We start from the raw sequence: 12718 nt of genomic DNA, 5'->3' as shown, positions 1-12718 counted from the left end.
CGCGGGGCTCGAACTCACGGACTGTGAGATCATGACCTGAGCCGAAGTCGGACGCTTAACCGACCAAGCCACCCAGGCGCCCCTCATTATTATTTTTTTGTTCATGGCACTAAGTGTCCTCCTGTAATAGAATTTTGCCAGAGCTTGAGTGTGTTCTGTGTGGGTGACTATAACTTCTTCAGTCAGTTCCCTAGTATTGGGCCGTGAGGTTAGTCACAGTTTTTGTTACTATATGCCACACTGGATTGACTTCCTTTGTAGCTAATTTAATTTTTAGCCCATTCATGATTTATAGCTTTTTGATAGGTTTAAAAAAAGGCCGGGGGGAACCCTAGAGCCCCAAGTCTGGAAATCTAGTAACTAAAAGATGATGCTTTTATTTATTTATTTTATTTTGTTATATTTTAAAGTTTTTAAAAAACGTTTATTTATCGAGAGACAGAGAGAGAGAGAGAGAGAGCGCACAGGGAGTGGCAGAGAGGGAGAGAGAAGGAGAGAGAGAAGCCCAAGCAGGCTCCATGCTGACAGCACAGAGCCTGACCTGGAGCTCGAACTCATGAACCCTGAGATCATGACCTGAGCCAAAATCAAGAGTTGGATGCTCACCTTACTGAGCCACCCAGGTGCCCCTAAAAGATGACACTTTTAAACTTTATTTGTCTTACTCCTTACAATTCTGTTGGCAGAAAAAGTTATTTTACTTTTTGGTCCAATAGGAAAGGTTCCACCCAGGAAACAGGACAGCCCTGCATCTCCAGGAGTGTGTGTGTGTGTGTGTGTGTGTGTGTGTGGCTAGTAGAGGTGGTGGGATGCCTCTTGCACACTCCCTACCTGTGGCAGAGCTCACTGCTCATCCGGGGTGTCCTGGGGGATGCTTACAAGTTGTGTTCTTCAGCTGCTGGCTGAAACGAATCGGTAATTGGAGTAAACCGTGAATTGTGACTTAGAATTACCCTTTAATTAGTATGGGGTTATGAAAATAGTAATTGTTTGAGGCCTTCATATTAGCTGCGTTACGGAATGTCTCTCAAAGGTAGGTGTCTCTCCTCCTCTCACAGATAAGGAACCTGAAATGTGGAAAGATGGTGTGAAACCCCATGACTGGTGAAGAAGGATGGGGCTGGGGGCCAAACCTCCAAGTCCACTTTCTTCTGCCATAGCAGGCTGCTGAGATGCCCCAGAGATGGCCTATGGTCGTTCTCATTTTATGGAATCTTGATAATGGATGACTTGCTTTTGGGGTAGACATTTTCTCAAGGGTCTCTGTCACCTCTCCGACATAATAAAGGGGGGTGCTCGGCCCCTCCTGTGGCTGATTCAGCGTCACCCCATCACTAACAGCGACGTGCAGGCTTGGTGCAGTTTTCTGAAAGACTTCCAGACTTCATCTCTTGTGATGATTCCTGCTGTCGGCCAGCGGTGTCAGGCCATCTTCATGGGGATGGCTTTGCTTGCTCACCCCTGTACCAATCAGCTCCAGGTTTCTGTGCATGTTGAGTCTTTTGGCTGTCATGAATTTTTGTCTCTTTTTTCAATGTTATCCATCAGTATGTCTCCCATTAGCAGCCACATTTCTCTCTAGTTTGTGGTAATCTTGTAAACTGAACAACTTCTGTGAGAAGTGCTCTTGAAAGAAACTTTAAGCACTTGGCGAGGGTCTTGAGTATGGCTTTGCAGGGGCAAAGTGCCAGTGCTTTGGGATCTGGGATTTTATTTGGTAACTATGTGTTCATCTGCCATCCAGATGAATCTCTATTTTGTTATTTCTGGTTTTCAGTCAGCATCCTTCTGGGCGGGTTGCTGACGTTGTTTAGGCAGGAGGCGTATGGGGAAAGCTGGGGATGCTCTTGGTACTGTGGAATCATGAAGAAATCAAGAGTTACTTTTATGAGAATCCTATTTGTGGAAATCACTTGTTTTTTCTGTTAGAAAATTGTTGTAGGAGTTGAGAGAGATTCTGGTTGTTGGATAATTTAAGTTCATTTACAACCAATTGAAATTCTGAAAACACGTTAAAGTTGGAAGAACTCAACTTTATAATTCACATCCCATTCTAAAACCCCTCCTTTTTTGTTGAAAGGGATTTCAAACCTTTTCTTGTCCAATGGCCCATATCGTGCATGAAGTTTCTCTAATGTCCTGTCAGGGGACCTTCAGGGGGTGCAGACCAGGAACCTCACAAGCCCTCTGCATAAACATAGCATGTGATGGTAAGGAAAGAAAAACTCCTTTTTTTCACACTTCTGCCCATTGCTTCGATTTCACCCTCTGCACCAAGAGAGATACAGAGACAGTTACCTCGTATCCACTGTGCCCTGGGGTCAGCGCAGCTAAATAACCCCAGTTCTTTCATTTTTCATTTCTCCCTCCTTCTTTCCTCCCTTCCTCATGTTCCCGATCACCTTGACCTGAACTCTCTTTTGGCTCTTACAGCTTTATTTTTAAGAATTTATTTTACTTTATTTTAGATTGTGATAAAATATGTGGAAGATAAACTTTGCCATCTTAACTGTTTCTAAGTGTACAGTTCCAAAGTATTCAATACGTCCCTTGTGCTGGGCAACCATTCCCTCCATCTACCTCTAGAACTTTCTCATCTTCCCAAACTGAAACTCTGTGCCCATTGAACAAGAACTTCCTATATTCCCCTCTCCCCAGACCCCCGAAACCACCATTCTGTTCTGTGTCTCTATGAATATGTCTACTCTAGGCATCTTGTGTAAATGGCATCACACGGGATTTGTCTTTTTGCGACTGGCTTATTCCCTTAGCATAATGTCCTTGAGGTTCACCCATGTTGTCGATGTGTCAGACTTTCCTTCCTTTTTAAGGCTCAGTAATTCTCTATTGTATGCATAGCCCTTATAGTTTTAATCACAGAGTGTCCCAGAGTTGTTGGGTTCGCGGTCCTCAGTTTCCTCATCCATCTGTTGTGGGGGGCGAACTAGGGCCTGTGCACAGACTCTGCTCCCATCTGCAGCCTCGGTCCTGTGAACGAATGTATTTCTCTTATCACCGAATCTGGGTTTTGAGGGCAAGGAGTGTAGTTATTGGTGGCTTTCTTAGGAGCCCGCCGATGGCAGATGTGACCTAGCAGGTGTAGGCTGTGGATCCCAGGGAAGAAGGCTCTGTGTTGTCCACGTGGCACTTCTTCATCCTGTAAGTGGCCTCTTCATCACTGAGTCACAGACCATTTAACCCCCGGCTTGATGCTTACATCGGAGCAAAGCATGGCTGGAGGCAAGAATCAGCCTGATCACGTGGAGCCCGCCTTTCTGGGGCGCGTCTGATGCGGGCAGGGCTGCCTTGGGCTGAGCCTGAGGACTGTGGCCCCTCCTGGGTTCCTGACAATATATAGCTCCAGATAAGCTCCCCTCAGACTTCCAGTGCCTGCCTGGCTCAGGCAACCCAGCCTCTCACGGCCCCTCCTCACATGTGCCTCTTTTTAACATTCATTTAAAGGTAAAGTTATGTTTCTGATTTTAAAAGAAATTCACATTGGGGCGCCTGGGTGGCTCAGTCGGTTAAGCGTCCGACTCTGGCTCAGGACATGATCTCGCGGTTCATGAGTTCAAGCCCCATATCAGGCTCTGTGCTGACAGCTCAGAGCCTGGAACCTGCTTCAGATTCTGTGTCTCCTTCTCTCTCTGCCCCTTTCCCGCTCTTCTCTCTCTCTCAAAAATAAATCAACATTAAAAAAAAAAAAAAAAGAAATTCACATTTGTTGTAGGAAAATGAGAAAAATTCCAAACAGATACAGAGAGGAAAATGTCTAGTATTCTCACTGCTGAGAGGGTTCACCGCTCTTCATATGCCATCTCCTCAACCCATGAACTCCCTTTGGGAGGGAGACCCAGAGGGGGTCCCAGTCCTTGGCTGGCACAGCACAGGCACCATCCCAGCAAAGGCTGCAGCTCCCCGCAGAGCCCCAACTGGTGTCTGTGTATCCGGCTGCATTAAGCGAGGGCCAGTGGGAAGAGCGGACTTGGGATTCGCCCGAATGTGACTTTCTGTGTGTTTCCTGCTGCTGCTGGAAATGGTCCCAGGCTGGAAGCCCACCAGGGGTGTGGGGCTGTGAAATGGGCTCTCAGAATTCCCTTTGTAAAGTTGGCACTTGTGATTTTTCCGGCCCTCCTCTTGGGGTCTGCCACCTGCTGTATCGATCCTCACTCAGAACTGAGGTAGGAGGCCACCGCCGCATTTGAACTTCCTGTTACAGTACTGGAGAACTGAAACACCACCAGAAGGTTCTGGTCCCACCTATCAATGAACTGTGAAAAATGGGACCTGGAGCTTCAGTTTCCTTACCTGGAGAGCAGGGATGAGTAATGCTTATCCCTCAGGGTGGCCGGGAGGGTGACAAGAGGCAACTGTGGGTGCTGGTAAACGTGAGCTGCCTTTTGTCTCTGAGCAGGCTTGGAAAGGAACAGAGAGATGCCCAGATGTGTTTGAGGGGAGAGGAAGGTGGCTGGCCCTGGCAGGTGGAAGCCTGTCCCCGGGGAAAGGAGGCAGGCACATCCCTGCGGATGCTGCTGAGGCTGCCTCGGGAAGGCTGATCCTACAAGTGGGTCCTGGGGCTGGTGGCCCTTCCCCCCTCCCTTTCTTCCATAGGTATTTTCCAAAGGCCTGGCCTGTTTCAGGCGCTGTGCTAGGTGTGCACAGAGTGGGGAATGAGACAGGAAGATACTTGACCCCTTGGGAGTCTGCAGTCTTGGGGGTATGTGGTGGGGAGACAGACAACAAACACGTCAATAGTCCACCTGCCATCTGTGGCCAATGCTGTGAAGATTCGAGCAGCCTGGAGCATAACCAGGGAGCCTACTTTGGATGGGGAGGACCTAAAGGATCCCTGAGGAGGTGGTGGTCAAATGGAGCCCTAACGAGAGACAGAGGTGTGAGGAGAGCATTCCAAGGCAGAGGGAGGTTCTCTTCCCTCACAGGCGGAGGAATGTGCCCTCTTTTCAGAGGGACCCAATGGTTAAGGGGCAGGCCTCCTGCCTGGTGAGGTCCGGGCCGGCCACTTATTATTCACTCTCAGTCTCCTCACCTGCGGGAGGGGATGACTACGGAGTCTGCTTCCTAGAATTTCTCTGAAGCCGAGATGTGTGAGGCATGGCGTGCTCCGAGCTGTGCCTGGCCCACACGAGCCTTTGCTTTCTGTAATACAGCTCTGTGTAGGGCTCTGCTGTGATGCTGCCATGAGCACCTGAAAGGGAGGCCTGTCTGGCACATGGCAAGGAGGGGAGGGCCCTGGGGACATGATCACACAAGGGCCTGGAGGCTGCTGGGAGGAATCTGGGTTCATTTGACAAATATGGATTTCGGTTCCCCAATACACCTGATGTCCAGTGCTGCTTCTTCCAAAGCTGGTGATCACTTTCAGAAAGAGATGAGGGACTGGCTTTGGGACGCCTCCCTTGTCAGAAGGGGCGAAGTGGTTGGCCCACCCACATGGGGCCAGTGGCCATGGCTGACTCAGGTCTCCGGCCTCAGGGACAGGCAATAAATCCCCACCGTCCTTGGCGGGGCCATGGTGATCCATTTCTCGCTCACCTTGTAGGATATGGCTTTGGATCTGGTCCGGGATGACTAGGGCTGGGGAGGGGCGTGGAGGCTGTGGGGATATGCGTCTCCCACAAGGATCACACACGGGGGCCACCACTTGACCTGTCCTGGGAGCTCAGAGAGTCTCTCAAAGTATGTCATCCCAACAGCCGAGTCTACCTACCCAGCCTGGGGGCAAAGTCTATGTGACTCCTGCCCCCACACCTGCTGTGGTGGGCAGCTGGAGCCCACGGGTGTCCCTCACACACGGGGGTGGGGCTAGCACTGCTGAGTGCTGTTCACTTCTCTCCTCGGAACTCAGATGGGCAACAGGACCACAGGATTCTATGGCCAGACTCTATCTTCCTCCTCCATATGCATACACACACATACACACACACACACACACACACACACACACACACACACAGACCACTTTCTCTGTTTGCCCCCATCCTAGCAATGGCATCTCCATTCATTTGGGTGCTCAGGCCCAAACCTAGTCATCATGTGTGAATCCTTCCTATCCATCCCCTTCCCTGTGGTCCAGGAGCAGTTTGCACAGGCTGTAACCTTCATCCTAAACCAGAATCTGGCCACCCCTTGCCACATTCCCTCCAGCCACGTTGAGTCAAGCTCCCTTCCCCTAGGACGGCACTCTCCCGCTAGCCTGCCTGCCCCATTCCTCATGCGGATAAGCTCGCAACACTCTCTGCTCCAAGCTGCTGAGGCTTCCTCCCACTGCATCCTGCACAGCCTGCGAGGCAGCCTGGCCCTGATGACCCTGACCCATCTGGCGCTGCCCTTGCCTGCAGCCTCTGACTTCGGTCAGTCTGAACATGCCACTGCTCCCCGAACAGGTGACATCAGTTCCTGTGTCTGCACCTTTGCACTGCTCTTCTCCCTGGCTGCCTGCGCCTTCCTGGGCATTCACACGGCCGTCACTCTGACTAGCTGTGCTCAGATCTCTTGCCAAGCATCATGCTCTACTCGTGTTTTCCATAGCACACGCTACCACCTGCCTTTGTATCAGGGACTCGAGGGCTCCGGCGTGCCTCTCCACTAGAGCTGCACTCCAAGACAGCGGGTCTTGCTGCCATATTCCTGCTGATGGTCGTTAGGCTCTAGAAAAATGCTGGGTGCTCGTGGGATAGTCGTTGAATGAATGCACAGTTGAGGATGGCCTATCATTAGTCTGAGGTACTATTCTCAGACTGAGCATAGCAGAGGGCTGTGCTCACTGTATTTCTGGGATGGTTTATGTACTGCTGGCCAGCAGGCTTGGGGCCGGGCAGTTGTTCCTAAGCCCCGCTGCACATACCCAACCTGTGCTAAGTGCTTTCCAAACTGATTCCTTCGGAGGTTCTCAAACCTCAGTTCACAGTGCCCTGAGGGTCTCAGTTAATTTTTCATGACTCTCTTGGGCCATGAGAAACACCTAGCAGTTTTGTTCATCAAATGGTTGGGTCTGAGCAACTCCGGAAGTATTAATGTCCCAACAACTTAGTAGCCATTTGATAAATGGCTGGGTTCCCGTTGTCTTCAGAAGTCAAAAATGTTCCTGCAGTGTCCCTCTGAGTTCGCAGGGGTGCTTTGGCACATAGTTTGGGGAGTGTGGGATTACTGCATTGGATCCTCGTAATGATCCTGTGAAGTAGGTATCATTCCATTTTGCTGAAGGAGAAGCCAAGACATTGGCCCAAGGCCACCCTGCTGGTTGGTGAGGGAAGCAGGACTGGTCAGGTCGCCCCAGTGCTCTGCTAATCCCTTGGGCTAGCAACTGGATCCCTTGTGCTGTCCATCTTCAGGGTCCTGAGCACTTGTCACGTCACCTCTCCCTGTAGTGTCCTGAACCAAACAATCACTCGGCCCCTTGCTCCTACCTCGTGTCCCCGGGAGACAGAATGTGAGCAGTGATGGCAGCCTGTTGTTTTTCCTCCTTTCAGGGGGCCCACTGTGCTCTTGCTGTGTCCCAGACCCCATGGGGCTGTCGTTCCTCCCCACCTACGGCTGCCAGAGTAACCGCACGGCCAGCGTGGCCGCCCTGCGCATGAAGGCTCGCGAGCACTCGGAGGCCGTCCTGCAGTCCGCCAACCTCCTGCCCTCGGCCAGCAGCAGCCCCAGCCCTGTGGCCAAGCCGGCACCCCCCGATGGCAGCCAGGACAAGAACCCTCCCGCCAAGGAACAGAGCGAGGGAGACAAGAGTGTATGAGGGTCCGGAGTGCCCAGGCCCGAGGCGCCCTCCCCTGCCCCCTGCTTCTCCCAGCCTCAGCCCCTGTGGAAAACTCCCCAAAAAGCAAAGGGAAGACTGCGGCCCAGGGCCTCCTCACGGACTCAGGAAGGGAAGTGAGACCCACGGCTTCCTCGGCATCTGGAGAGTGCTTCTGGAGTCCTACCGGCGGGGCTGTGTTGTCCTGGCTTCTTTGGTGACAAGTCCGGATGGAACTCGTGGGCACCAGAGCCCATTCTGTGGTGAGACCGTTGGGGTTTCCATCTGGGCCCAGAAGTCTTGGAGGGAAGTAGAGTTACTCACCCCCTCGCCTTCCTGACCCTTTCCTGGGCTGTCTTTGAAGGTCTTACCAACCCAAAGAACTGCGGCATGGGCCATCCTTGAGAGACATCCAGGGCTGAGTCTTGCGCTCCGAAGCGGGGTCGTGGTGTTACATTATGCACCAACGGACTCTCAACTGCCCACCATCAAGACCAGCAGCCGTCGCCCCCTTCCTCTTATTGGAGGATATTGGTTGTAGGCTGGGTTAGGTTAGAAGGTGAGCTGTAGGGTGAGGACGGGCTGGCACAGCTAGGCCTGGGGGTGCCCACTGGGCACTTCCGGCAAGGGCAGCTGGGCCAATCAGACAGGTCACGGGCTCCATGAGCCGGGGCCACCATCGTGACACTCCAGGCACTGGCCGGTGTGGGCCCTGTGTCTCTGGACCCGACCTCTAGGTTGATGGGAAGCTGACCAGCGACAAGCAGTACTCTGATCCAGGGGGAGTGCGGACAGCCTTTGGGGAGGACATCGCCCACGGCCGTCTCTGAAACGAGTACACATCGGATGAACTACTTTTCCTCAGGTCCCCAGCACAGGGAGGCGGCCTCTCCAGTGGCGTTATTTCTTTATTTTTTTTACAGAAGGAAAAAGAAAGTAGAAACAAGACGAGAAGGGTGTGTATGGAGAAGTGGAGCACGGGGAGGAGGGCTTCCTTGTGGCGTGAACAGAATGAATTCCAAAGGGCCAAATTTCACAGAGATTTCGGTTTCGATCTAATGGGTGTTGTTTTCTCTCGTGTGGATAGTGAACTTGAAGAGATCCAAGGGAAAATGTGCAATAGCGTGGTCTCTGTCACTCCCCTGGCAGGGGGGTCTGGTACCTAAAAGGTTGCAGTCTTTGGTGGCTTAGTGATGGCGTTTCCATGAAAACCGTTATTGCTTTTATGACAATTATTTTCCTCTCAGTTATTATAATCAAAATGTTCTACCTTTGGATCACCCTGCTCCCCTTTTTACTGCCCCCCAGACGCCCCCCACTAATACTCCCAAGTGTATGGTGCCTCGTTTCCGATTACCGCAAAGCATTTGATAAAATACACTGTCTCCTTAAAAAAAAAAAAATCAAATCCTTCTTCCTGCTGTATTTTGCTTGTTGAGTACAAAGATGAAACGATTTGCCAAAAAGCGGCAGAGTCGCTTCCGTTTCCCTGTAATTACGAATGTTCGGTTGAACGATGTAAGCGCAAGCCCTTATGAACACTAACTCTTCAATCTAATTGTTTGATTAAACTCGTATTTCCTCCAGAAAGGTACATAAATAAGTGAACTGTTGAGCAAATTAAGAATACTTAACAGCATTGCATCTGAAAAGTAGTTACGCTGATTAAATTTTGTGTCCTTGAGGACTTTCAGGAAATTACTTTTGATCGTCAATAACACAATTAAGTAAACTACACACACATTAGCATGAATAATTGATAAGAAATTATGTATTACCACGAAGCACTGATTTAATAATTCATGATGCGACACTCTAGTGACTGTGCAAAACTGGATAACATCGAAAAGTCTGCCTGATGTTACTGAAAGAAAGGAAAAAAAAAAAAAAAAATCAGCACCAGACCTCTGCAGAGATATCGAGTACTTAGTTTTGTTGTACAAAGGCAAAACGTAACCATGCATGATGTAGTTTCTGTTTGTTTAAATACCCGAATAAATTTAGAAGAGTTAAAAAGAAAGACATAAAAAGCTCAGGTTCTCTCTTTGTTCCTCTTGGCCCTCGGGCAGCAGGCCTGAGTGGGGTGTTCTTCTCTGCTTTGGCCAGCGTGCAACTGGAGATCTTTCCGAAGCTTCCAGGCAGAGGGCTTTGAGGCCTCAGCTCGGGAACCTTTTAGCAGATGCTGGGACAAAACCTGGCCTCTGTGTGGGCCAGAGCCTCACTCAAGTGCTGGTGCCTGTGGGCGTCAGTCCTTCTGTCCTGGGACAGACAGACGGATGAATAGACACGACCTCGCTGGATCCCCTTCCGGGCTGTCCTGGGTGAAGCCTCCTTTCTGGCAGTGAGAATGGCCGTCGATGGAGCCCCTGCAGAAGCTCATAGTGTGACTGTAACAAGGCAGCGGGACTTCAGTCTGGGAAGGAGGCACAGGCCCCAGGGATTGATTACTTGATTGATTATTAGTATTATTCGATTATCGGTTGAAGCCCTTTGAAGAGCTTTCCTTAATGCGCTTCAGGTTATGGGAAAGGAGTCGAAGTCATGACAGGGTCAGCAGCCCTCCTCATTGGGGATGATGAAGTGCTGGGGTGTGGATTGACAATGGGGGTGGGTGGCCCTGGCATGGGACATGGGGCCCAGAGGCTCCCTTCTCCATCCTGTTTAGGAATATCCAGTGCTTGGCCTCTTGGCTGCATAGATCTCCCTTATTAATAATCCCCATGTATTAAACTCTCCCACCATCGTCTTGCCTGGGAACTTTACAAAGGTTGATTCAGTTAATCCCGGTGACCAACCCACAAGGTAAGTATCGCTGTCCCCATTTCCCAGACAAGAAAACTGAGGCACAGTAAGGTTGGACAAGTTCTCCACAGTTAACGTGGGTGGTAGCCTCCAATGGAAAGAGAGGGAGCTTGGCTTCATTGCCTGCCACACAGGGAGCACTGAATAAATGAGTTAATGAGATTAACTGAGCTCAGTCTTTAAGGGCCAAGAGGGCAGTGGAGGTGTAACTGGGGCCAGTTTGTCCTCACAGGTTTGACAGGTGGACAATTGAGGCCACTCTGTTTTCCCTTTGCTCACCATCTGTGGGCTCTGTCCTGGACTGGCCTGTGGAGGGGAGAGCATGCTACCCCAGCATCTCTCTCTCCTGGGTCCATCCCGGCAGGGGTAGAGGTCAGCTTGGCCCCATTTTATCTGCCCCTCTGCCAGCACACTTGACCCTTGCATCTGTGACGACCTGTCCAAGGGCACTGCCCAGCAGGGGTTCCCCGTGTTGATGGTGCCCGGAACCACGGGGACCCTCAAATGGTTATTCCAGCAAGAAGGAGCCCGAGAAGGGGCCAGCCATTCCCCATCATGGAAGTTCTCTTCTTCTTAACGTTCTGGCCTCACCAGGAGAAGTGAAACATATACAAATTCAGAACCTGACTCAAGTGCTCTATGCCTCTTTCTACTTGTTCAAAATCCCAGCGCTCATTGGCTCCGTGCTGGGGGCAAGTCACCTCACCTCTCGGTGCTTCGGTTCTCCTGTATGTAAAATGGGGATGATAATGGCACCAGCCCCAGAGCATTCTTTGAAGATTACATGAATTACTTGCTAGAACCTGTGGTATAAATGCTAGCTCTTGTTCCACCAAGCCCTACGCATCTCAAGGGCTTGAAGAGCTTTTTCAGGCAAAAAGCTCATGGTCTCAAGAAGGAAACAGGGTGGGTTGGCTCTCTGAGCCCGAGGACATGCCTTCTCCTGGGGGTCTTACCCTCCCACGGCCTACACAGTTTGCTCAGGAGGTGGGCGTGGCAATCCCCAATCCCTCTGCATGCCTGAGAGCCTGGCATCTCGCCAGCAGGGTCTTGGGTCCTGAGCTCTGGAGTGGGAGGCTGTGGCGCCAGAAGGCAGGTGTGTGGGGGGCTGTGGTGCCGGAAGGCAGATATAGGGGGTAGGGGTGGGGGTGAGGAAAAGAGAATGTCTTAGTGAAGGCTTTCAGTTGCAAGTAATAGGAACCATTGAAGCCAGTGTAAGCCAAAAAGTGACTTTGTGGGGGCACCTGGGTGGCTCAATCGGTTAAGCATCTGACTCTTGATTTCGGCTCAGGTCATGATCTTGAGGTTCGTGGGATTGAGCCCCACATCGGGCTCTGCGCTGATGGCACAGAGCCTGCTTGGGATTCTTTCTTTCCCTCTCTCTGCCCCTCCCTGGCTTGTGCATGCGCGCTCTCTCTCTCAAAAATAAATAAACATTAAAAAAAAAGTGATTTTGTGGAAAGGATACAAGGGATGTCATGTAGCTCAGGATGGCTGAGGCTCTAGTCCTGGGACTCTAGTGGGAAAGGCACTGAGGGTCAGGGCCCATCAGACCCTCCCTCCTCTCTGCTTCTCTCTGTTGTCCCCCTGCAGCTCTGCCCTCTTTGCTTTATCACACTCAGTCAGGTCGGCCCCCAGGCAGAGATTCACTGTAGTTTTGGAGACCCTGCTAGACTCCTGAGAGAATGAATTGGCTTGACTCGGCTTGGGCCAGGCATCCACTCCAGGCCCTATCAGGTGCGGCTGATTGTGGCTGCCTAGCCACGCCCTGGGAAGGGGACACCATTCTCAGACACGGGGTATGTGATCCGAGCTACGCCCACTCCTGGGAGACCACACTGGAGGAACAGAAGCACACCGGTGTGGCAGAAACAAGCCCAGGGGAGGCAGGTTAAACCCAAGGACGAGACAGAGTCTCTCAGAGACTTACAATATTCACTTAACAAATGATAACACAGCTCCATTTCTGGCCCAGTCTTGGACACAGCCAGGCTTCAGAGAACTCAATGTTTGGTGATTTTCCTTCCAGGACTTGGCCAAGCATCCTGGTTATGAGTGGATGCCAGGGCTGTGGAACACTTCAGGTGTCCTCTTGAGCCATCCCCAGATGCCTGACCATGTCTAAACCCCCCTCACAATGACAACAAAGCTCTGGACTCTGAA

General features: G+C 51.2%; 1 protein-coding gene across 3 annotated transcripts in view; it reads left to right on the top strand.

The window, feature by feature from the left end:
- The window catches only part of DRGX (dorsal root ganglia homeobox), a 36266-nt gene extending 25447 nt beyond the window's left edge, over positions 1-10819 (top strand). For all 3 annotated transcript variants that reach the window (XM_053909692.1, XM_019444906.2, XM_053909691.1), the window contains exon 7: positions 7491-10819. In XM_053909692.1, coding sequence (XP_053765667.1) covers positions 7491-7756 — 266 coding nt within the window. In that variant the 3' untranslated portion in view covers positions 7757-10819. The remainder of the gene's footprint in view (positions 1-7490) is intronic.
- Positions 10820-12718: the final 1899 nt, after the last annotated feature.

This window comes from Panthera pardus, unplaced genomic scaffold (genome assembly GCF_024362965.1).
Source record: "Panthera pardus isolate Hobbes unplaced genomic scaffold, ASM2436296v1 HiC_scaffold_22, whole genome shotgun sequence".
Taxonomy (NCBI): domain Eukaryota; kingdom Metazoa; phylum Chordata; class Mammalia; order Carnivora; family Felidae; genus Panthera; species Panthera pardus.
The sequence above is the reverse complement of the archived record's forward strand: the minus strand, read 5'-3'. Positions and strand labels throughout refer to the sequence as shown.